Consider the following 26193-nt stretch of genomic DNA (forward strand, 5'->3'; position numbering starts at 1 on the left):
TTCCTGCTGGCCGTAAAAGTATCAGTCTACAATAAAACCAGCCCCGTCTTACCGCAGCCGTGCGATCCACCTCGTTTCGACTGCTGAGAATGAAGCAGGCCTCTCCATTATCCATTCTGTAAGACAAAAAGAGCCAGTGATGTGGGTCTCGCAGATCCAGCAGGATGGCGTTTCTCATGCTGCCCCAACAAGAAAGTCTCCCAGCCAGATTTTGGCAATTTAAGAGAAGGTACACATCGCCTGGCTCTCAGCCCTTTTACTATAAACAGGTTATAATCAAGAGCAGAGCTAGCATCACGATTCATGCAAGAAGGCCATTTCACGTTGACCTGTGTAATTATAGCAAGGCAACAAATTAAAAGCTGCTAAATGAGAACATTATTGAAAGCTAGCGCAGGAAGGCGCTGCGCGTTACGCTTCGGGATCTGCAGCCCAGCTTCACCCCCACCGCACAGAGCCACGGCGCAACTAAACCTTGTTCCACAACGAGCCTGGACTTAAACCTGTTCTCGGTGGGAGCAGACGGCAGGACAAGGAGCAATGGGCTCAAGCTGCAGCAAGGGAAGTTGAGGTTGGATAGTAGGAAAAACTTTCTCATGAGGAGGGTGGCGAAGCACTGGGACACGTCACCTGGAGAGGTGGTGCAGTCTCCATCCTTGGAGGTGTTTAAGACCCAGGTAGACAAAGCCTGGGTTGGGATGATGTAGTTGGGGCTGGTCCTGCTTCAGGGGGTTAGACCAGATGTGACTGGCAGGTATCAAATCATGACATCTGACCATGCCATTGGGTTGGACTAGGTGACCTGCAGAGATCCCCTCCAGCCCTCCTTGTCTATGCCTGTACGATGCTAAAGATCGAGGCAGGGTAAACAGAACAGCTGCCCATTTGATACGATAACTCCTTATCTGCTTGGTAAATTGGTTTGACGTCTACTGATGAAAAAGCACTAAGTAAGAACGAGGTCATTATTAATAATATTCGCGTTGCATACAGCAGCAGCACCTGGTATTCGGATCCACATGCTTCTCGTACCCTCAGGAGCCCCGTGAGCAGACGTCTGGCCTCTCACCCCTGTGTCGGGGGAGGCTGCACTAAGCCAGCCATCTGCATCCCCCGGGATATCTCCAGAGCACATGTTAACTCCAACCACAACCTGCGCCTCCACCCCATCCCCCTTCCCAGGTGGCCAAAACCCAGGTGTTTCTTCCCAGATCCCCTCTGACAGGCGAACGGGCACTAAGATCCCGCTCGGCCATGTCTGACACGATGTCAAGAGCTCAGGGAGTCCATTGCAAGAGCAGCACCGGGCTGACAGCCGGGCCGGCTGAGGACACACCTGCACGGTCGCGGGCATCAGCCCTTGCGTGGTTGAACCACGCTCGGGAAACACGTCTCCCCAGATTGGCCTGTGCAGAGGAGTTTTGCTTCAAGGACACCGCGCCGCTGGGGCTAGGTCAAGCCCAAATGCAAGCTTGCTGCGCACTTGTTTCATTGCCCTGGAGTGGGTCTGTGCTAGGGCATCTCCCCGTGCACCTGGGGGCCAAATACCCAACAAGGACAAGCACCTTGTACATTAGGTGCCACATCCAACCCTTGCAATCATGCAGAAGAAAGCCAAGCCCTGCCCCTCCAGAAATGGAGCTGAGTTTGCTCCGAGCCAGTGGCTGACTCTCAAAAGGGACCCTGTGGGAGTAAAAGGACTTTCTCGCAGACTGCCCTGGAGCACCCCATCGACCCTCAGCCAAAGCAGAGGATGCTTGGGCTTGGTCCTGCTGTTTCTGAATACTGGAGATGGAAAGACCTGCAGCTGTTACCAGGCCTGCCTGGCTCCTGCCGCCGGAAAGCTTTGGGCAGCAAAAAGCCCTTTGGCAAGCTCTGCCTCCCAAATGCCTGCCTTAGTCCTTCTGGCGGGCAGAGCGCAGGCTCCACGCACACACTCGGAGGTCTTGTTTGCCCCCAGCTCTTCCTGCCAAAACCTTCCTGCGAGCACCCCCATCTGTTCAGCCCCGTCAAGGGCAGGAAAGGCAGCCGCATTGGAAAAGCCAGAGGCTGGCAGCTGCAGCATTTAAGCCATGAGTCTAGACCCACGCAGAACCGGGGCATTTGTATGTTTTTGAAGCATCCCTGGCTTTCCTGGAGGAAGCAACGGTAGCTATTTTTGTTAGCAAGCTGGTCTCTTGCACACACCGTGATCCAGAACGATCAATGGTTACCTACCACTTAGTAGAGAAGAGACCTAATGTGATACCATCTCTTTCCCCCCCAGGCATATCAGCTTACAATACCGTTTTTTCTCTTCCTCTAAAAAATGTAATTAAAATTTCCCTTTTCCAAGGAGGCCTCCACTAGCACAGAGCACTGTTGGACATAGAGAGGAACCTCACTCGGGAGAGATTTACAGGGCAATGCAGACAGACAAGCAGCCCAGGACATTAAAGACAACCAGGGTGAAGCAAAGCCCAGGAGGGCAAACTTGTTATTTTTCCACTGCCCGCAGTTTGAGTCAAGAGTTCACAAAAGCAGCATTTCCCAGGGGTATCATTCCCTTTCTGTTTTTTTTTCTAGCTTGCAGGAAAAAAAAGATGCCCTGGGTAACCAGGCTGTGAGCTTTGCAGGAGATCCTGTCTTCAGGTTCTGCTGCTGAATCCCAAAATGAGGACATTTTTTGATCCATTATGCCGGGCACCTTAACACCCGGCGAAGCGGAGAGGTTCTGAAAAGAGGGCTATTGGGTTAGGATGTGGATACAAAAGGAGCTAGCAATTGCCAGCTTTTCAAGACATTTTTTAAGCACCCTTATTACATCTCCCTTGGTCTTGTTATGGGCAGGATGAAGAAAGCCTGGCTAGAGCTGACTTCTGTGAAATCCACTTTGAAGAACGGTGTACGGCACTGCCATAGAAAACGGATGGACGTGGTCCGTGAAGTTTGTATGCCTGTTTAAACAAGGACGGGGATAACAGGCGAGCCCAGGGAGGCCATGGTGTCAGGACTGCGCAGCATGGGCTTTTCTGCGAGCATCAGCTCCATAAATACCCTGAGCTCCGAGTCTCCCTAAAAGATGTTCGTAGTCTCTATTAACAGCATCTTTCCACCTTCACATCTGGAAATCTTGGGGCGGTAGCACACAAGGAGCGTTCATTTTACCAATAATGGTTTCTAACCACAGGATGGAGCTTTGCACTAAAAGGGCCAGCATTTAATCTACAATTTAGCCTGACTGTTGCAGCCAACCATCTGTGAGAGAGGCCTTTCTGCCGGAGCATTTTGGAGCAAACCTCTCTCCCCTGCCTACCTAAGAAGATTTGTAGCCAAGGCAATCAATGCTACAGTACCGGTCTTGCATTGGTAATCATGACACGAGCCTTGTAGGGCTTTGCCTCCCCTCCCCACCGTCTGGGGGGTCTTGCTGTGTGCAACCCAATTCTCGACTCACTTGGCTCTCATGAGGTCCTGGTCTTTCAGCGCAGAGCCCTGGAGATAGATCACTCGCTGTGACCAGAGAGGAATCTGAAGGACTCGCCGGACCTGTATGTCCATCTCCGTTGGGCACAAGATCACGACGTAGTAATCCTGCAAGAGAGAAGCCCGTGTCGGATCGTAACCCTGGCAGCACGATGCTCTGCAAACGCGCGCGGCGATTCTAGCAGGCATCTGGCGTTATGTGGCAAACTCGCATAACAGATCTAATGCAGGCACATCTGACAATTGAATTATTAAAGAGCGATACACTCAGAAGAGCGGAGCTCTGAGCTTAGTTAATTTTAGGAAATGAAACGTCCAGGTGCAAGGTGGACAGTTGGGGTCGTGAAAGCGTTATGGGTTCTGGAATGAAATGCAGATTCAGGAGGCGGCGAGATATTGTTTGTGGGGCTGGACTGGAAGTTGCACTCATTTGCTACATAAACTGAGGCCCAAACGCACTTCCCAATGTCTGCAGAAAGTATCAGGGCAAGTGGAAAGGACCAGGGCGACTAGACATGAATATCCCACTTGGAGCCGGCAGGCCCCTTTTTGGGTACAACCTGACTGTGCAAATGGCATTAGCTACAGTAAAGACCTTCTGAATTTCTACAGCCAGAAAAGAAAACAATGTCCATCTGTCGAGGCATTTTCTATGCACTTAAAATATTATAGCATTAGCGCCTATAGAAAAACCTGAGCTGGACCGGCAAAGCTGTGGCCAACACTGTGGTAGCACGGCAGGGGACTGATGACTACAGCACACGTTTCTTTTAAGCTGCACGCACATCCTGGCTTATTTGCTTTATCCAAGGAACTAAATCCAATTGCCAGGTTATGCTGAAGACTGGCTACGTTGCTCTGATATCTTTTTCCCACGTATCTATCCCTGCCAGGTCTCCTTGGCTCACCATCTCGCAGCTCCACGGTGCCAAGCAGCACGTTCATGAACAGCAGCCACACAGGACTAACGACACGGCAAGCCACGTAAGGACCCTGGTTCAACTGCTAACGATGGAGGGGCTGAAATAACCCACCCCAGCCTTTACCTGTAGCCGGGGATGAGCGTAAAACTCATTGAGGAAGTCCATGAGGAGGTCGATCTTGAGCGAACTGACACAGAGGACAACGTGCTTCTCGGTCTGGGCACGGTGACGGCTGTAATTCCCCCCTGATTTCTGGCGCTCCATCCATAAGTACACGAGCTCCTCAAACTGCAAGCAGAAGTGCACAGATCACTGAGAGCTGCTAGGCAAAGATCCCTCTTGCCTGAATTGCTACAAACAGCGCATCACAGCTACGGTGATCACGGCCACCGCTGTGCCCAGATGCTCTGCACGGTTAAAGGAAGCGCTGGAGAAAGGAGAATACTATCCACCCGTGGGTCATAAAGATATGCAGGTGTGAATCAGTGTGAAACACTACTGGGATAGAGGCCTTGCAAATGCCCGTAGGAAAGGTGTGTGTGGGCATGCACACAGACTGGAGCTTGAAACAGGCCACGGCATGCCGGAAACGTTGCCTCTCTGAACCTGGAGGCTTTTTTTCAGGCCCGTGTTGGCCTTACCTGAAGGGCAGAACAACAAGGGGCCACACACACATCCGACACAGCAACACCCTCACCCAAACCCTGCGCTGCTTCGTTTCAAAAACCATCACTTGGCAAATCGGTTAAAATCTGTTAAAATAAGCATGCGTCACAGCAACGGTGGCCTTAGGGTGGTTGGGGCCCTGGGCGAGAGTCATTTAGAGCCCCTTAGAGGCTTCATTGTGATGACCTATAAGCAAGTCGGACATTTTCGATTTCACTCTGCCCTATCCATGCCACTTATTCGTAAGTTGAAGACAGAACAAAGTTTGTAATAACTTCCCCCCCCCAAAATAAAAATCGTTGCAAAATTTTGGGACCCCGGACGGTTGCCCGGTTTGCCTTCCCCTCAGGCAGGCCACGAACATACAATGCAGCGTGAACAAGGCACTTCTCATGACATTGGTGACTCTCTCTTGTGCTGCAGCAACGCGTGACATTTTCTAGCTCGCGATGCTCTGATGCATCTATTCCCAGGCTTCCTCTACATGTCATCTCAGCCGCTTCCTGGCAGGAGCTGCCTCCTGGGCCAAGATCCTGCCTTTCCAGAGTGCACCGAGCCAGCGCCCGGCTAAAGCACACGGGCCAGACTCGTCGCATTCTTGCGCTTGTTCTGTCTGCGGACAGCTGGCGAAGGAAGGCTATGATGATATCCGCTCCCAGAGGAAGGCTTGTTTCTAAGAGCGTGTCCACAATGTCCTCACCTGCCATTAAGCGATACGAGAGAGAGGGAACGCTCCAGACCACCAGCTGTCATTGCTGCATCGTGCTGATGGCTGGGAGAGCGGCAGCGCTGGCTTGTTTCGTCCCAAATGTATTGCATCCAGCAAGGTGGCTCTGCAGGGTGTCGACAGCTCCCCGGCAGAGCGGAAACAAAGCTCCCTCTGAACTCGGGGTGGAGAATTTCTCTGTCTCCGACCCGCTCCCCACTCAGCTGGCTAGCCAGGTGGAAAGCCCCCTCCCGCGAGCTGCGGCGTGCCAGAAGCACTGCCGTTCTTAACCCGGAGCCGTCTTTTCACTGCCTGGTCTTACCTGGAGAGGCAGCACCACCAGGGCTACGCAAATCATGATAACCACCAGGAGCTGCGAGGGCCAAATCTTTGGGGTCACGTCCCCGTAGCCCACCGTGGAGAAGGTCACGATGCAGAAATAAAAGGACTTGAAGAGGGAGAGGTTTTCGCCCGCTCTTTCTAGATGCTGGATGCCGCAGGTTCTGGGGGAAGAAGGAAAAGGGAGCACGGATCAATCAGGCTTGCACACAACGGCCCACAAAGGGATGGGTTTGCTCACCCTGCCAAGTAGCGAGGAGTCTCCTCCAGTGGCCTCTGGAAAGAGGTCTCACCTTGCCTGGAGTGCATCCCCGGTGCAACTCCAGCACTGTCAGTGCAGTTGCACAAGCATCAGTCGGCTTGACTTCAGAGCACCCGTTTGGTTGGGATAAGCCACCAGCTCTGCAAAGATGCTCATCAGACCGTGGCCCAAAAGTCTAGGCATTGGGCAACCGTGCATATGTCAAGCATGCAGGTGGGAGGCAAAGAGCTGTGAGTCAGTCCATTAGGAGCTGATTATAGCAGCAAGGTAAACAGTCCTGACCACGCTCCTCGGCGTGACTCAGAAGACGGTAAGGGCTCTCAATCAGACGAGTGACTTCAGGCACGGCTCTTCAGCAAGCCTGCGCTGGATCCCCAACCCCACCGCTTCTGCCTGCAGCTCTCCTCCAAAATAAACCTGGCGAAGCCAAATAGCTTATCGCCTCGAGAACAGCCAGGACGACTCTGCACACACAGTTTCTAAGTCCATCACGGTTAATAGAAACGTCCCATAAGCTACCTGAGAAACGGATTCTAGTGCCAGGCAAGAGCCAAAGGAAATACATCTAGACCAAAGAGGGCAGTGCTGCTACAGGAAGAAGCACACAGATAAGTCCAAAAGTCGGCTAGCCTTCAATACGAGGCGCTTGGTTTTATTCCAAAAGAGCCGTGAGTCTGAAAGCATCTACACCCCCAGCAGCACCACTGTCTTTCCGCTCGCCAGTACAGTTGGTATGTTTAGACTGAAAGACAAACCAGAAGGGAAATGCAAGAGACCCATTTCTAAGCTAAATAGTTGAGAAGGAAAAGCCCCCTTTTTTTAGAATGAAAGCTCCCTCTTGTTTCAAATGCACAGGCTAATAGGTTCAGTTAATTAGCACTTGCCTCCCTGGCATATGAGACAAACGTGAGCTTGGCAGCCATGGTAACCTCCTACAGACAAACAGGGGGGGCCGCGAAGTGCAGCGAACCTTTCTGCAGGAGCTGCCAACGCTGAGCGCTTGCCCCCCCAAAATCCCCCCGGGAAAATATTATTGGCGCTGCCCTTGACATTGCAGCAATCGTTGCTCCGCTCGGAGCCGCACGCATTTCCATAAACCGCCTCTCCCCAATACCTTCCCTGATCCTGGCATGCTCCAATTAAAAAGTTTCTGTTAAAATCGTGTAATTAGAGATGATAATTAGTTCCTAAAATAAGAAGTGATCCGCCTGAAGCTGACTGCGCAGGAAGACAAAGTAAGGTAAGGAGCAGCTCTGAATCAGTGGCGAGCATCTGCCTCTTTTATCAGGCATTAGCACCTCTGAAGATCAGGCTTTAAATACAGCTTTTGTGTTTGATTGTGGTTTGGGGTTGGGTTTTTTAAAGAAAACTTTCTATAAAAATGGGTTGTGAAGATTTACAGCCGGCTTTTTAGCTGGTGTAAATTGAGGCAGCTCCACACGAGTCAAAACCAATTCACACTCACTGGAAAGCAGTGCCCTGAATAACTAAGGCAAAGTATTGACTCCAGATTGCCCTATAGAGCCGGGGATGGACAGATGTATGAATCTAATTGGATTTGGGCAAACAGCTCTGGAGGATGAGGCTTTTCTTGGGACATGCAGTGCTCCCCAGCCTCAGGGCCTAGACCGGCAAATCCCTGCCGCAAGCTTCGAAGTGGTTGCATTGCACGGAGAAGCCCCCTCCCAGCTGCAATTCAATGCCATGGAAAATCAAGCCCTTGCACCACTCTGTTCTTGATTGCTCAAAGACAGCAGGGAATAACATTAGGAAAGTGCGGTCCACGAGTTACAGGCTCTGTTTTGATGGCTCTTCCATTAGACCTTTAAAAGCAAAATTCTGCTTTCTTGGCAGAGGCCCTTTCAAGCGCGTTTCCCCCGGGACCGGGCACATTAGGAGGACTCTTCCCACCCAAAAGCAGTGCCTAGGAAGGTGCATAAGTACAAGGGAAGAAAGGCACTGTTGCACTTAAGAGGCTTTTGCCTTTCTGCCTCCAATTACAGAGGCGGCTCTAAACCATCCCAGGGCTACTGCATCCATTTAGGTTAGCCGAGTGTTAACACACGGCCATTCAGAGGGGAGCAATATTTCTTCCTACTATTTAAAAAGCAAACCAGTCATTTTGTGCAGAGATGAAGGGAAGGGAAAGAAGTCAGAGAAAATCAATAGATCTTCTGCCTTTGTTCCCGGCAGCTGCACAATGTTACTGACTGCCTCAGAGTGCATTTGGCCTCAGATCATATCCACGGGGAACAGAAGTGCAACCGGCCACCTTGTATCCTGCCACGCGTCGTCGTCCGAGGGACGGTACTTCAAAGCACGACTGAAAACCGGCATCTATCGAGCTGCTTCAGTGCATGGCATCACCACACTGTGCAGCTGGCAGAGGGAGGTCTTATTTCTTTTCAAGTCGTATTTGGCCAGTGCTCTTGGGAAAAAGAGAAAGCCAAATACTTCCAAGAGCCAAGTTCTGCTTATTTAGGTGGAGAAGAAGGTGTGAGCCTTGAGAGTCTGCAAGGCGATAACCCAGCTCCATCTCTCCACGTGCCAAAGTCACGCGTGAAGTAGAAACCCAGGACGGGTGAAGCAGAAAGACCCCCATGCCTGAAGCCAATGTGGAAATAAGGGCTCGACCTGCCTATAATCTCACGAGACAGCATGTAATCGAAAAGAAGTCCCTACAACCACCCACGCCACGATCGTGGTTTACTAGCCAGGGGTGCAACTCGAGCAGTTTGGGATTTTACTATGCCATCAATCTACGTTCTAAGATCAATCTCCAAAAAAACCAGCCAAGAGAGTTGAAACCAAGCATACCGATGCTGCAACTGTACTGGCGCACAGCAAGCGGGACACCCGGGCTTTCAACACAGAAAAGCGGGAGGCTGCAATTCTGCAGCTAAGTCAGGCTTATGCTCAAGCAAATGAAGAGTTAGATGCACCGTGGTACCCAACACGCACGCAGGCAGGTCTTGCGCCCAGTGACTCTCATGCCACGGCGCTTTGGTTCTGCCAAGGAAGTGAACGAAGCAGAAGCAATGATACCCAACAAAAGTGATTTGGGACCTTCCAAAGGTCTGGAGCATCACTTCAGGTCAGATGAAGGGAAGGATGAAGAGGTTTTGCTGAGCTGCCTGTATCGGAGACCCAGGCCTGTGTGTCTTATTGCTCTTCAGGCTGTGGCTTTGCACAGACCGGGTGGAAAAGCCACCAGGTGCTATGCAGCCTCCAGACTCGGCTTGCTGCCCAGGAGCTGGGTTATCCGCAGCCCGAGTAAGGCCTCGTGCGATTTCCTCTGTGAAGCAGGGAGATCAAAGTAAGAGCCATGCCTAGGTGACCCAGAAACAATCCAGCCTTGCCGCTCCCATGTCAGACCATCCTATACCACCTTGTCCTGAAGCCCCCGAACCGGCAAAGACCCGCATGTGCTTCACATTATTTGCTGCTGTGGCCACTTATGGCGCCTAAAGCTTAACACAAGCATTAGCATTTGTAGGATGGGGCCCAAGGTTTTCCCTCTATCAAATGAATCATTGCTGCATATTTTAAAAACACATATTTCCTGCAACTAAGTCACTTGTTGGGGCGAGGGGGGGACCACTTACCCTGTGAAAAGAAGACACAGCAGGGTACAGATGAGAATCAGCACCTGATTGAACATGGCAGACTGCGTTCTCTGTATGGCACGATGCAAATCGTTCTGGAAAAGAGGTACGTCTCGCTCAGTGGGAGACACGGTTATACCCCGCAGCACCCTGACTTCAAAAAGGGGTGAAAGAAATGAGACGGGCATCACATAAATAACAGGATTTGCCTAGTCTGAGCTCGTTTCTGCACCGACAGTGACCTCTGATCACCCCGAATGCAGCCGAGGGGAGACCCCAAGGGGAGACAAGGGCATTGGTGCGTGCAGCGGTGGACAGGGATGACCAAGTGACCGCCTGGCGTGGGGGCAGAGCGGGCGGCAGAGGTCTCCAGCCTGTGTGCTGAGGTGGATGCAGAGGGGGTGGAAGGAAGAATAGGAGGATTTGCGGTCAGCACACTAAGACGACGCTATTCTGGCTAATGGCGGAGGCCGCGGTGATCTGCAGCTACTTACTATCATGTTTTCCAAGGCGTACTTGGCCAGCCAGCAGTTCAGAAAAACCGGAATAAACAAATTCCGCAAAGGAGCCCAGAAGATCTAGGAAACAACCAGTATTTACAGGTTGGCTTGTGGGGGGGAAAAACTCATCAAATCAACATTGCTTTTTTCAAGCAAGCTCTGAACAGTTCACAGATTCTTAGCCCGGCTGCTGTGAATCTCATTTCCAGCATTTTGGCAGAGGACACGGGGTGTAATGGGCCTCCACCGGGACTGCAAAGTGGGGCCCGATCCTCTCTGCTGCGCTGATCTACACGCTCCCTGACAGCCAAGCCCCAGAGCAGCGATGTCTCCAACTTCCCCGCGTCTTGGCTGGCACGCGCGGGTTCGGCGGCCAGACTTCAATCTCGCCGGAAGCAAGGTTTGGTGACCGAGCTGTACGAGCACCCAACTCCCGTCCACACCACGCCTCCCACCAGTGGGTCTGGATTGCGGCTACAGATGTTACCCCGATCTTGCACCGAGCTTTGCGCTGGTGCAGGAGCCTTGATAACCAACCATCAGGATCTGCTCGCTCAGAGCAGCCGGGCGCGCAGGACGCCATCTACACCTTCTCTACGATTATGCAAAACCTTAAAAAAAAGGCAGCCTTGAACATGGTATTGCCTGAATGACTCTTGCAAAGCTTTCTGGGTCCACGAATATTCCTTTGTTGCCCAAATAGGAATAGTGAAAACATCTCATTTGTTTCCCCTGGGAAGAAAAGTTTCACTTTGTTTAATAGAGAAAAAATATATATTAATTTTTGGAAACTGGAAAGTTTCTGGTCTTTGGTTTTTCATTATAAACAACTTCAATGTCATTTTCCATTGATAAAAATTGGGGGACAAAAAAAAATGGCTAGCTCTGTTTGCTGTCTTGGATGGACCCCTATTATTTGTGGTTCCACATTAAAAGTATAGCATTTACTGAAATCTGCTTAGTTTAAAAAGCGTCAATAGCCAATACTCACTGTGATGATAAAGGGCACCGTGTTGATCATTTCCAGGATGAATGAAATGCGGAAAATCTGCTCCCAAATGTTTCCCTGTAGAAGGGATCAATGTTAATGAAGTCATCTTAAAAAAGTATTCAAGGCAATGTGACTCACCCCCAACTCTTCCTGCATTATAGAAGGCAGAGAGGTACCGGGCATTTTCCAGCGGGCACAAGGTAACAGCAGCTGGCAGAAGCTACTCTGAAATCATCAAGCATTTGAAAACATTCGTATTCCCTGTATGTATTTAACATATGGGATATACATACAACGAATACAAAAGCATAGCTGTAGGTGCTTTCAGAAGGCGTATTCCTGAGCCAGGGACTAAGGTCCAGACGGCCTCTTGCAAAAACCTGCAAACCGCTGGAGGTCAATAATGGAAATCCTCAATAGTGCAACAATGCAGGTAACAAATCTTTTGACGTTTCATTGCCTGGAGGGGAAAAGCACACACACCTCATTCAAAAGCCCCGGCAGGTAAAAGGATTTGATGCTGTATTTCAAAAAGTGTACCGCGCTTTTCCCGCTTGCAGACACCAGCACGGGGCCGAATAGAGCAAAGGTAGGCTGCGCGAAGGAAATCGGCCTGACGGCTGCTATATATCTTCCTGTCTGCACAATGCTCCGGTGGAGGGTGCAGGACAGAAGGCGAGGAGAATTGTCTCCTAGTCGCACAGCTCTCACACTCGCACATCGTCAGTAGGATCTCATCCTCCATTGCCTCATTTACTTCAGTGCAAAATGTGACCACAACGAATGTCTCGCGCTCACTTTTGCAGGTGGAAATGTCTATAGAGGGGAGGAAAATCAGCCCCTTCTCTCTCTCCGCTGTGTGCTCGCAGAATCGCTATGCTAAACGCAAGACGGTGGAAGCGTTTGATTAGAGTGACATATCATTTTAGGGATCGAATGACCTGCCCGGACACACGGCAATGAGAGAGGGTTGCGAATCTCATTGCAAACGCACACGGGGCTCACACCTGGCCAAAAGGACAGCTGCTCATGCACCCAGGTAGATCCAGATCAGCTAAGCTGCCCGGAGAAAGATCACCGGTCAGAAAAGAAAAAGGAAAAATGCTGCAGTGGACTCGGAGAGCCCTGCATTTATGGAGGTCACGTTTCTTTGGCTGGCTGAAGAACGGCGATAAAAGGAGGCAGATTGCCAGGCCTGCACACAGACGACCTCTTCTCATCGGCAAGGAAAAGGTTCGTTAACACCGTGCCAGGAGCGTGCCCCGACCCTGCCCCGATAGCAACACCGCTGAAAGTTGGGGGGGGTTGTCACTATGGATTTTAAAAGGGGCTTATCAGCACAAGGTGGCTCTTCTGGTCGGGGATGAGACCACACGAATCCCGTGGCGCTTGGGCACAGACAGTCATGCAGGGTAACCGGGGCAGGTGGGGAGATTTGGGCTGCACAAAAAAAGAAAAAAGCCACGTGGTTTGCAAAAAGGCCCCTTCCCGCTATCGCCGCCTGTGCGGGAAATGCCAGAAAATGGTGCAGGACGTAATGCAATTGCCTGAGCGGGGATGAGATAAGCGTGGCGACGGCGGACGGAAAATCGGTCGAGGGAATTTGATAGAAAGGAGATAAAATGGCTGGTGTGAACTGAATGCCTCAGGGGTACAGAGGAGATTACAGGCCTTGGGGCTTCTGAAGACAATGCTATCAAAGATTAATGTAACAGCTGAGGCCCCTTTAACAAACGTCCTTCCACTGGGAACCATTTACACTCGCTTCTCCCAACTCTCCCGTGGACAGCCAGCTGTGTCCCTGACGCAGGAAATATTTCTACTAGGCTTTGCTAAGCCCTAAACCGGCTCCCAGTGGGCTCGTTGCTGCCACGGGCCCGGCTCTCGGGCCTCCCGCAGAGCACAGCACGCACGTGCCGGACTGAAGTCAGTAGGATTTGTGAACTTAAAGCCAGTCACTTGCTTTGCTAGTCCAGGCACTTGACACTGTCCAGGACTGAGCCCCGGTGACAAAGCTGCAGGAAGAGGAAGGGAGTCTGCAGCCCAGTTCCCCAAAGAAACTTCCTATTTTCTGCACAAAGCTACTTGATGCCTCCGCTCCCAGGAATAGTCCCTGGGTGTGGGGACTGCCGAGCAGCCTGGTGATTCAGTTCAGTGGTCTGGGTGATGAGTGAGAGTTGGGAAAACTCAAAATGCATCAGAAATGAAACTCCAGCTGCAGAGGTCAGGTCTGGAGCCAGCACCAGATTTGTAATACTCTGAAACCCCCGAAGTACTTGGGGCTCGGCTTTTGTTTTGGTTGGGTTTTTTTCCTTTTGACCCACAATAATGGACGGAGGCCGCTTGCGGATTTAATCCAGGTTTTAATTTCCAACCACCCGCGGTCAAGCTGTATGGGAAGCAGACCCACGGCTGCAGGGGAAGGGAAGGAAGGACTTGGAGTGATTTCAGTGGGAGCTGCAAGTGAGGGGGTCATGCTCCTTTCTCTGGAGGAACCTACCTTGTAGCTGAGATAGATGAGTAGCATGGTCTCTAGAAAGCTGATTAAAGCAATGCTGACCTGAAAAATAAAATCAAAGAAAACCGTTGTCTGGGGCTCGGTTTGAAGCATCATCTAAAGCAGGGGTAGGCAACCCCCGGCAAGGGTGCCAGAGCGTGGCACGCAAAGACATTTTGCTTGGCACGTGCACCCGGGGCTGGACAGAGGGGAAGGGGCTGAGGCTGTGCTGCCACAACAAGGATCGGGCCCCTCGTGGCTCCCTTGGCACGCCGCGTCGAGGTTGCGGGTGCCCAAAAACATTGCCGACCCCCGATCTAAAGGGTCTGAGGCTGCCCCACCAACTAATCAAACCGTCCCGTTGCCTGCACGTTCCCATAGGGCATAAACCTTCAGCAACATCAACCCCGCGCAGCTTCCGGAGGACAAGCGTAACCTCAGGGTTTCTCACTCACCTGGATGGCCCAGAGTGGCATTTTCCTGTCCACCCATAAGATGGGAGCCCTGCAGGGAAAAATCAAACAGTTTCCAACCTGGAATTTGTGTCAACCACCCAACTTGCTGCTTTGCCCAAGGGAAAAAGCTGAAATGCAAACATCAGCTGCACGCTGGCTTTTGCAGCCGTAATATTCACATCCAAAGGTGAAAAGTCTACATCCAGATCTGAATCTCTTCCTCTGGTGGGAGTCAGTTCGAGCTAAAGAGTTTGGGTTTGGCCCATCTAATTCACGGCAGTTGCCTTTGCCAAAATGTTAGCAAAAAGCGAACCCCCAGGGAGACCCTGAGAGTGGGTCTGAGCCCAGGGGCTCTCAGCCGTGCTCCACCACCCCACTCCTGATCGCAAACCCACAAGCACGACAGTCCTGTCGTCTCTCTCGAGATCTCCACCTCCAGTGGGCTTGAGAGCAGCCGCAAAGGGGCCTCTGGAGAGCCTGCCACCTTTCCGCGTTTGATATGTGCATGCGAGTAGGAGCAACAGGGGAGGCAGTGCTCATGTGTGCAGGCCCCCAGGCATGCACCTCTATGAACAAGAGGTTTTTATGAGCAGCCAGCAAGCATCAGTTCACAGCCCTAGGTTTCCCAGCAAGCAGCTAGAGCAGAGCCGGAGGTGCAGGCTGTCGGCGTCTTACCAGTTGATATCTGTGGACTGGTTGAAGGTCGTGTAATTCTGCTTCTCGCATTCCCAGCTAAGACAAGAGACACATTAACCAGGTGAGATGCAACCAGTCCGATGTAACGGCTAAACACACTTTGCCTCTTAACCCCGCGAAGCAAGGCAAGGCACGTCAATACAAAAAACAGTGTGCTAAAAAGGAGGCGGGTGCTGGAAACGGCAGAAACCCCTCCTATATGCAGTGTGGTTTAGTACGAATAGTCCTGCCAAGCTCTCAGTGTTGTTTTTAATTCACAGAGCCAGACGTCAAAGGGCTCTAGATCCCATTGACTTTCCTCAGAGCTGCCGGCACGCAGCCTGTATCCAGACCAGGTAATGCAGGTAACCTCGCTGCACTGGTTTAGCAGGGCAAAGAAACACAAATAAATAGCATTTTTCCCTAGAGCAATCTAAAGTAAAAAGCCGAGCCGCTAATGCCAATTCTTGGCAACAGAATATAAACCCAAGCCTGTCTTTCCCTTCTCCGGGACAGCTGACCACGAACCAAGTTCGAAGAACCCCAAGATGTTGAGGAAGGGAAATGGAGATGCGTGCAAGACATGATTCATCCTGTCTGGCACATGCGTTTGGCGCCAGACAGCATAACTCTTCCCGGGGAAGCATCTTAGACAAGTGGGTTGTGGGAAAGACAGAGAGAGAAGACGACTGCCGTGCGCCAACCAGCATTTCAGAGACGTGCGCACATCTGAGAAAGATACGGCTGGCTTCCAAAGACCATTTGATTCTGGTGCAAAGCGAGTTGCTCACTTAGGGAGAGGAAGATGGGGCCTGTAACAGGTCATTAGCTTAGGGCCAAGGGAGAGCCCTGCTCTGCCGTGGATCACCCGCATGACCCTGAGTGAGCCAGGGGCCAGACAGGTACCCGTCATGTGGGGCTGACACTACAGCACTTCCATGCTGCACGGCGCGGGGCGCAGGTAAACCTGCTACAGGCTGGGAGATGCTTCGATGCTATGCCCTTGCGAGCCATTTACTATGGAGGCAGCTCCCTGCTGAAAATAGGGGTTGTGATGTTATAAGGAACTGCAAGAGTTCCTTGCAAATGCTCTTTCCAGGACCCCTGCCACTGGGTCTTTCGTTAGTGCATGATAACCCTTTCCAGGACACCTGCCACTGGGTCTTTCGTTAGTGCATGATAACGGGTTTTTAAAAGTCTAAACACTGTGCGCCAGATGCCGGCAGGGAATGAATAAATGAATTAAATGGCAGGTTTGGCTTTCCCCTCTGGGCTTGTGGGCTGTCACCTCTGTTCCACCGCAGTGCTGAAAACATCACTGGGTAACATACTCCAGAGCAGCTAAACCCCATTGCCTAAATCCCATTGCCTTTCAATGGGACCTAAGGGCGAAGTCATTCGGATGTCCTGAAAGTATCGAATAAGGAGGTGGGCAGCGGTCCTCCAGCAGGCAAAGAAGGGGCTGTACATCCCATACCGGCAGAAGCAGTGATCCGAAATGAAGGGGGCAGAGCAACAGGGAGCTAAGAGTGAGTAGAGTATAGGCACTCCCCAGGGATGACTGTTAGCGCGGCCAAATCTAGCACTGCTGGAGCTGTCTCCGAATAAACCATCACTGCAACGCAGAAGATGCTGCAGATCTTTTATTTCTAGGATAAGGTAGCTGCCCTCCAGAATAACTAGCCAGGCAAAGAGCACCGACAAGCATGTGGAGGGTACAGAAGCCAGGACTTCAGCAAGAGAGGATGCACTCGTGCTGCTGACCAGCTTTTATTACATGCCCGTGGCTGATCATTTGTCCCAACCTGGGGAAGGAGTTTCTGCTACAAGCTGCTAGTTCTGCCTCTCAAGTGTAAAATCTATCGGCGGACAAGGTTCTTTGGGTGAATCTGATATCTTTCAGCAGACCAACTTAAACAGTTGGGGGAAAAAAAATGTAAGTTTAAAAACCCTTCGTCAGGCTGAGGCAGTTTCTCCTGGCGGCAGCACGCGTTGTGCCCATCAAGTCCTAAGGACCTGAAAACACCCTTCGAGAATGCAAATGCCCCTTGTAATGAAGCCCCTCTTCCAAACGTGCTCTTTGGTGCAGGCAAACGTAAAGGACTACATCCACCTAGAAAGAGCGAAGGTGTTTTTGGAGGGTCTCTAATTAGCCGGGCTTTCTCTGGCAGGAGAAGTTGGAATTCGTTTCTTCTCATCAAGCTGCAGGGATGTTGCTTTTCTTCCAAGAGTCAACTGGATTGCCAGTCTCACAGAGAACTGGCTCCCCCAGTGATCCAGATCATGAAATGGTGTAGAAACAGAAAAGGCTCAGTCCAAACCTAGAAACTAAATCCAGGGAGTTTGGACTTGTAGCCATCGTCCGACACTGATTCACTCGGTGGGCTTGGGCATTGCACTTAATTCTCCACCTAAGTTGAAAACATAGACACGTTTCCTTCCTATGGGGTGTGAAGGACATGCAAGAGCTCTGCCTTAGTGCTAACTGTCCTGTTTCTCCTCGCCCTCCCATCGCACCTAGCCTCGGAGCTCGCCGACTTGCAAGAGAGAAGACTAACAGACTTTCACTCCGTGCCCCGACTCTGGGAGAAGTTATGTCTGTTTGCGGCCAACAAAACAAGGAAATCCATAATGGACACAGCAAAGCTGGTGCATTTAACTGCCTGTCAGCTCCGGTCTCTAAACGGCCAAGCGTATTTCCTTTCACAAGGCTTCAATCAGGACTTAGAGTCAGAGCCTTTAAAAATGTCAACATACAGAAAACATTTGCTTGGCACGGCACTGAAATCTTGTGCTTTTGCACCATGTCCGAAGGCAATTTGAATGATGCGTTTCAGTAAAATGGAGGAGTCATTTTGAAGTCAGAGCTGAAAGGAGCTCATAGGCAGAATAATTTTTTACTGTCACCGCTAAACTAGACCTGCGAGCAGAGGGCCACGACACGCCAGGAGGGGGAACGGGGAAATACAAATTAAAGGTGGTGATAGACTCAGAGAGAAGTCGGGCTGGAAGGGACCTTGACAGGCCATTTAGACCAACCCCCTGCCAACGCCATCCAGACCATCCTATACAAACCCGCTGTCTAACCTATTTGCAAAATTGCAGCCGCAACAGGGTGATCAGAAAATGGGTTTATTTCAGAGAAAAAATGGGAGGTTTTAGCAAGAAAAAAAGTATATCTATTCTGAAAATGCTGCTGCAGGGCTTCATGGAAGATGGGGCTCAGGTGCGACCGGCTTTCACGGCGTCTTCTCCACGTGCCGGCCAACGCCACGACGCACCATGAAGGGACAAGACACCACGGGGCACTGTCGTGGCCTTCCAGAACTGAAACACTTTCGTTCATCACGAATATTTTAGTTTGTCAATGAAATTGTCTTTTTCTGGCTGTTTTTCTGGCCAGTTTGTAGAACAGGCTGCAATGCATCATTTGAAAATTTGACCCCCCCGAAACTTTCACAACATGTTTGGAAAAATCCCAATGACAATGTTTCTCCCTGTCCTCTGAAATTCCCATCCAGCTTTATTTTCAAGTGCATCGTGCAAGGCTGGTGAACACAGTCACTTGCTTCAGGGAGTCTCAGACAATGAGGCATGACAAGATGCCACAAGACATCCACCCCGTATTTTTGCTAGCTACAGCAGGAGTGAGATTCTTGCTAACGCTTCTTCCTTTCCATGTCTGCAAGGACAGTGGCTCGACTACCGAGTGTTGCACAGACTGACGGCTGTATTCACTTCTTTGATGAAGAGATACGCAGCTATTCAGAACTACGCGTTGCCATTTCCCGCTGTGAAAAACTTTGATAGAGCTCCCCTGTTCCTTAACACGTAGCTTTATTTTTCATCTCCATGCATCGCTGACATTTCAACCTTTCTAGGAAGAGGATGAAGGCAGGGAAGAAAAAACACTTACATCAGAAATGTCTGAATGGATTTCAAACAGAACTTCTAAGGACACAAGGGAAATCAAAAGTACTTCTAAAACTTCAGCTGAAAGGTTGGCTTGCTGAAAAGGGCCGCGGGGAGAGGCAATGACAGCTGTGTTGCAAAATACATTTGGCAAATAGTTCTTCAGTGTCTGGAAACAGTCTCTTCTAGACCTTCTCCATCCCCATCTCCAGGATGGGGTACCCAACCCCATCTCCCAATGCACCCACGCTCATCCCGCTCCGTGCGGTCCATCAATGTCCTCTGTAGCTGAACAAACATGCATTAAAAATGTCCAACTTCTGCAGGGTCCAATGACTTCAAGTCCAATAGCAATGACAGCACAGGAAGCCAACATAAAATGTCCACCATAACTGATTCCCGTAATAAGACTGAGATGAAGACTGAGATGAAGAGTAAGAGTAAGAATAAAAGATGTGTCATGGTAATGATCATCAGAGCAGAAAAACTCAGACATTCAAATTTATGGTCCCCATCATCACTGCAAGTAGAGGATAAATCCGGGTGAACGCGGAGGGAGGGCAGACGGTTGTAGCTCTGGTTACAGGAATACTCTCTGCCACTGGGTAAATCTATTTAGATAACTGGGGATTTTCTTTTTAATTAAAACAGAGTGGGAAGAATTAACAAGGATTTTAAATATTTAAGATAGTCAGAGGCAAGGATTTCCTAGGTTGATATCTTTTATTGGACCAGCTACGCAGCATAAGTGAATACCTCCTGTTTAAGTAGCATCCTTTAGGAGTAGTTTAGATGAAGAAGATAGTCAGAAAAGGCCAGAAGGAGAAATACCACCCCTGCATAAGAGAAATGCTGCTAGAGGCAGGTTAGGTGAAATAATTTTAAATGCTCTAATCAGTGTCCATTATTGTCTTCTGGATGAAATCACACGCGTCTGCATGCAGGCACACTTCCCTTTGATCAAGGAGCAGAGCTCTGGACATCTATCACAGTGCCGAAAACCCTTGGTTCGGATTTCTGCGTACTGTGGGTGTGCAGGTGGCTAGACCTCATACTGCATGCCTGGCATGGCTATTCTATACAGTTTGCAATAGTATCCCGATACCTTAATTTCAAGTCAACTGCTAAGAGGCCAAAAAAATGCATATTCGAGGAACAACAACTAAAAAGAGAGAATGCAACAAGGCAGGAGAAACAGCCCTATTTTTGCCTGGGTAAAAAGCAACAGGAAACGAGGCAGAAACAATCACACTGCCAATACTAGTACCAGTCCTCACATTTAGCATAGAAATTGCTTTTCAAACTGTTCTCCTGTTGCTATTTCCCATCTGCAGATGCAGAACTATGGTGCGGAGGACAGAACACGAGCTGCCTTTATCTGGGACTGGTTACCGGCCACTGATGGGCAAACACAGTGGAAGATCTGAAAGCATTTCCAGACCCATGAATTGATAGTTTGTTGGCTCAAATCGTGCTGTGCTATTGGAAGATCAACAAAACTTGAAGCTAGCTGTGGACAGACTGGACAGACAGACTTACCATCCTATCCCCTCTGCTGGGTTATCAAGCAGGACACGTACAATATAGAGAAGGCAGGTAAGAAGCTTCAGAGAAAAGTTGAATAGCCGTATCCTCAGGCCTGCAGCAGAAAAGACAAGGGGCGAAAAGGCAGTGAAAGAGGGAAACACACAGCCAGTAAAAAAACCCAGTGCAAGGCTGCTCATGTAGCATAGACATATAAAAAGACGCACGCACATGTAGGGCAATCGAATGGGTCATGGTGACACCGGGCTCAAGATGAGACCAGCAGGCCACGCAACCCAGCCCCCTGCTCGCTCACCACCACCAGTATGAGATGCCTCTGTGGGAGTGCAACAAGCCCTGCACTTTGTGAGACCCTGCCAACCATGAAGATGTTCTCCTGACCCTCGTTAGTTAAGGGCTGGCAGCAGGTTTGAGATCCCCTCCACATTGTTTTTACTATTACTATTATAACTCCCCGCCTAGAAACATGAACTTCCAGTTGCTTCTGAATCCTGGTTTCGTGTTTGGTCTTGTGCTCTGCCTTGTGGCAGGGGGCTCCACGGGCTACGTCTGCACCGGGTGAAGGGGATGCACCCCCCTGCCAAGTCAACGGACCTTCACTTGCAAAAGTCAAACGTCTAAAGCAGTGGTTCTCAACCTTTTTTAGATTCAAGGCAGCCCATGTGACAATCAAGGCATCCCTCTTTAGACTCAAGGTCCCCCTTGGAAAATGCCAGCTCTTAGCTTTCACTTGCTTTTTGACTGGAGACAAATACTAGAGCAATTCTTCTGTTGCAAACAAGTCAGAGAGACCACAACAGCAGGCCAGTAAGCTGTTTAAACAATGGATTTCCATTTGTATCATAGTAGCTAGGGTCAGAAGGGACCTAAACAGATCATCAAGTCCAACCCCCAATCTTTGAAATCTTTGAAAATCGCATTTACACCCCTAATATTATGCTAATATTACGTGGCACCCCATGGCACCCTTGAAAGGATCTCAAGGCACCCAGGTTGAGGGTCGCTGCTCCAGAGGCTCGACCAATTTTGCAGAAGTGCAAAATACGTCCTCAGTCCTGCAATGAAGTCTGCAGCGGGGGATTGCAGAGGCTTTCAAGTTCAGCCGGGCTCTGCACAGGTGCAATATCAAATGGGGGCTTCAGATCTATGGTTTTCACTGGAAATGACTTTTGATAGTTGTGGGACATGTGCTTGAAGGAAACAACTCCACCCGGCATCGAATTCTGCACCCACCAGCGACTGCAAACACAGGGGCAGACTGGGTTGGCTATGTATGTTGTGAAATGAAGGAAGGGCAGCACTATTAACTCACTGTTGCAGGCATGCCGGAGCACAGAGACTTGACCAAGGAAGCCGACCAAAGAGCAGGGCACTGACTCAGGCCCTGAATAAACTGGCAGAGCGGTGTGGTCTGGCCCTCGGTCTCTGAACGCACTCTTACCTTCTGATCTTTGCAAGCCCTGCTGATTTTGCCAGAAACTTGTAGTGAACTCTGCATTTAAGGCTTTCTAAAAGACCACGCAGCTCATGATGGGATACAAAAATACCCAAAGCCCTGTCAGCCACACTCCATACTTGGAACATCTGTTTCATTAGTATTTAAAACATCCATTATTCTTTAAGTGCAAGAATGAACAAACACCATAATTTGTGCTACTTATTATAGCATACGTGGTAGGATGCCTAATCATTGCCTTTCCGGCTGCTAGTGTGGCTTCCAGGAGACCCAGAGTGCTGCACAAACTTTTCTCCAGGCTTGCGTGCTTCACTCGGCATCCTGCACAGCTTCAAAGAAATCAAAGGCCAAAAAGGGAATAAATTAAATGAGTCAACTCTTTGCAGGCCCCAAAATGTCGGAGAGGGAGGTGGGCTGCTTAGCCCAGGAGAAGCTGGCACTCGTGACAAAAGACAAGGCTGCTTATAAACGAGAGAAGTCCACTCATTGCTCGCCATTTGCTTAATGCCTTGCTGAAGGAGAAATGGGAGATAAAAACTGTCACGTTTTCCACTTCCTCCTCTCCCCAGCCGGATCATCAGGCTATTACTCAAATTGCAAGTTAGAAATTCACCACATTTCCATTAAACGCTTCCTCCCTTGGGCACCCTGTCCTGCCACACTCCAGCTATTTAACAAGCACACGAGATGCACCGATCAAAAGGAAACATGAAATTATAAATTCGCTTGTTAATTCCCTCCAGGCAATTAATGCTTTATCTCTGACAGAAGATGAAGGCAGAGGTATTCAAGCAGAATCTGGTCTGTGGAGTCGAAGCAGGAGAGGCGCGAGGGCTGAAATGGAGGAGGACGACCCACTGCTTGTGGCGCTAGCGCTAGACAAGGAAACACGGGAGGTGGCCCTCAGCTTCAATATGAACTAGCCCAGGATGGGTATTGCCCGCAGCCAGAGTAAGCCGTACAAATTCAGATGTTTAGCCCAGGGCTGAAAGAGGCTGGGACGATGCAGACTATGGGGCTATGCCAGAGAGTTTCCCAAATGCCACGACAATCGTGCCTGTGAGCATCGGGCCGTGTTTAAGGTGCACGTGCAAAACCAAATGCACCCAGCCTGCACCGTCTCAGCTTCGCACTGCCCCTGGATTAACATCGACATGCGTGCTTAGGTCCCGATGAGAGGACCGCTTGCATTCGGGGCACGTGCATGCACACATCGCTGTGCTGCTCATTGCTAATGCAACAGACTCACTGCAAAGAATGGGCATTCATAGGAGCGTGGGCCTGGAAGGGACTTCTGCGTTCAACCAGTCCAGGCCCTGCTGTCACAGGCAAACGCATACCGCAATCCTTTTCATTAATTTATTGAGCTTCGTCTTCAAAATAGTGGTGGTTTTTGGTCTCTACAACTCCTGTTAGGAGGCTGCTCTAGAACCTCACTGCTCCAATGGTTAGGGATCATCTTCTAAATCTCCAGCCAAACTTATTCATGGTCATTTTCCACCCATCAGTTCTTGTGCCAATACTTCCCTTTAGCTGGCAGCTCTTCTCCCTGCTGTTTGCTCCTTGATATATTTGCAGAAAGTCATCGTGTCCCCATTCAGGCCAAACCAGTGCAGGCTTGCAGACAACAGGCTCTTCATTTCCATCCTCATAGCCCTTCTCTGCACCTTGCCTCCATGAGAATTCATCTTGCACTATATGTCCCTGCATCCCAGCTGTCCCCTGCAATAGTCACTCTCACCAGAATCTATGTCTCTCTCCAGCCTGTTTATTAAACTACTGACACCACTGTGATGAATCCTTTCATATGAATTTTCCCTCCAAGCTCGGGGCAGGCTAGAGCATTGGCTCACTGCAATTGGGGCAATCATTCTTCCTGCAGATCCCGAGGCACTGAGCACCACTGGTATGGGCAGGTATTAATAGTGCTCAGTATAACTCACAATTTGGCCCCCTGTAAATTGTCCTTGCACGCTGTAGTAGAGAATGCCATGCAAATGCCTGAGATGCTGATGGCAAAAATACATCCTGCTTTCCCATCTTCCTTGTGGAGCCTTGTTCTTCAGAAAGAGAGGAAACCCACTCCCACACCAATCTGCTTTCACAGATGAATTTCATTAATCCGGCAGCTGCTACGTGTAGCATTGACACGGGGGCTACCATACAGCAACACTATCACTCAGGCTGAGGAACAGCACGTCGAAAACCTGGTATCAGAGAACAGATCCATTGGGAGTGGCGGTGTCAAGGACACAAGACTGCAAATGGGAACCACTAGATGGTGCAAGTTTTCCATTCGAGAACCAGCAGAAACAAAAAAAAGGAAAGAACGAAGGAACGAATGAAAAGACTAAGGAAAAAATGAAAGAACAAAAGAAAGAAAGAACGAATGAAATAAAGCAAGAACAGAATGAAAGAAAAGACTAAAGAAAGGACGAACAAACAAAAGAAAGAGCAAAAGCAAGACTGTAAGAAAACCAACACAATTCACTGGTGTAGTCTGAAGCGAGTTAAACAGTTTCATATTGTTCTCCCCCGTGTCATTACAGACAGACATGATCCTAGTTATCTGGAGAAGAAGGATTTTAAAGGAGAGCTTTGGTGCAAACACTTACTTGATCTTTGGTTTTTGATGAAGAACAGCTTGAGTCGCTCTTTAAAGGTGTTCTCATTTACATAGAACTCGACTTGGACCCTGCGAGGAAATCGAGAAAGGACTGAATTAATCGGAGCTGCCGTCGGCAGTGCCGTCCTCTCCGCATCCTCCCACCCCTAAAAGCATCTCAGCCCATCAGGTGGTGTCTCTATCCTTCTCCCAGAGCTCTTCCCACAACACATGCTATGAAAGAGATGTGAAAAAGAAGGGCGTTAGACCACTGTGCAGAGCAGGCTGCTAATAGTTCAAGCAAATATGATATAAATGGACAGTCATAGTAACAACAAGCATTTACCCAAAGTCTTATTTAGATGAGGTTTGGAGGACTCTATCACAACCCTCTTTTACCTTTTCTCTGCAGCTTCCACAGTACAAAGGGGCTGGGAAGCCGCCGGTTCTTCTATAGCATGGGATCTCCTCTAGCATGGAAGACCAAGGATCACCCCAGGTACCCTGCAGGGATCAGCACTCTCACCAGGTCCCGGAGACAACACATCCCAGCTTTCCTAGGCCAGGAGGCAAAGACAAAATCCCCACTGCAAGAGTGCCCTGCCTCCATACTTCAAATTTAGAGAGGCACAAGACAACGACTCCAGCTGCCCTCGACTGCAGCTGGAACCAGAGGCAGCTATTCAGCCGTTGGGGTGAAACAGAGAAGATGGACGTTGGCACCATAAGCGATACCTGGAAGCCAGGGCACCCAGAGCAAGCGTGCAGACACGCTCTGTGCTATGCCCTATAACTTCAGCCCCAGATATAAGCTCATTTGGCAGTCACAAAGCCTCCCTTACCTATGCAGGGGTGGGAGCTATAACCTGTTAGCTTGGCTGGTCTAGATCCAAGCAGTTATAACCAGGGCTGGATTAATGCATAGGCAAGCTAGGCACATGCCCAAGGCCGTAAGTGAAGAAGGGGCCCAGTTGTGCTTATTTTACATAGTATAATTACTGAGTGAAAAAAAGTAATATAAATATACAGTATTGAGTAGGGGCCCACAAGTTCATTTGCCTAGGGCCCACTGAAGGGTTAATCTGGCCCTGGTTAGAGCCGCATAACCCAGCTGAGGGTCTCACCCTCTGCATTTATAACCACAAAGTTAACATAATCATTGAGAAAAGGGACTTGTGTGCAGTCTGGGGCTCCAAAACCCAGTCCCCCAGCCCTTTGCACAGCTCCTGGGCTCTCACTCATTGCACCAGGTTACACATTGCAAGGTCGTGCGGGAGGATGTGCCAGTGCAAGGACTGCAGGATTGGGCCCTGCGTGTGTCCTGGCTGCTGGGATGTGGGTCTAAATGCTGCGGGCTCTGTTATTTATCTCGCCGGGAACCACATGCTGCTATCTTGTTCTCTAAAAAGAGCAGTAAGTGCCACTCTCCAGTTGTGAGGAGGATAAGCGCGAGGGAGCCAAACACTGTTTAAAAACAGGTACTTGACCTTTTTGCTTTAGACCTCCAAGATGGAAACCTGTCACTGTTTGAACAGAAGAGCGACTCTCCCCCGTTACACTATTATCCAAACGATGCAGAGCAGCTGCCGCA

The 26193-nt window shown here is 50.0% G+C and overlaps 1 protein-coding gene across 1 annotated transcript in view; it reads right to left on the reverse strand.

Annotated features, from left to right (window-relative positions):
- The window catches only part of KCNT1 (potassium sodium-activated channel subfamily T member 1), a 77061-nt gene that overhangs the window by 41237 nt on the left and 9631 nt on the right, over positions 1-26193 (reverse strand). Inside the window, exons 2-13 of the mRNA XM_025193863.1 lie at positions 24613-24692; positions 20536-20635; positions 15085-15141; positions 14410-14458; positions 13958-14017; positions 11458-11532; positions 10461-10544; positions 9967-10061; positions 6083-6263; positions 4512-4676; positions 3437-3573; positions 53-116 (exon numbers count right to left, since the gene is read on the reverse strand). Coding sequence (XP_025049648.1) covers positions 53-116; positions 3437-3573; positions 4512-4676; positions 6083-6263; positions 9967-10061; positions 10461-10544; positions 11458-11532; positions 13958-14017; positions 14410-14458; positions 15085-15141; positions 20536-20635; positions 24613-24692 — 1147 coding nt within the window. The remainder of the gene's footprint in view (positions 1-52; positions 117-3436; positions 3574-4511; positions 4677-6082; positions 6264-9966; positions 10062-10460; positions 10545-11457; positions 11533-13957; positions 14018-14409; positions 14459-15084; positions 15142-20535; positions 20636-24612; positions 24693-26193) is intronic.

Source organism: Alligator sinensis, unplaced genomic scaffold (assembly GCF_000455745.1).
Source record: "Alligator sinensis unplaced genomic scaffold, ASM45574v1 scaffold611_2, whole genome shotgun sequence".
Taxonomy (NCBI): domain Eukaryota; kingdom Metazoa; phylum Chordata; order Crocodylia; family Alligatoridae; genus Alligator; species Alligator sinensis.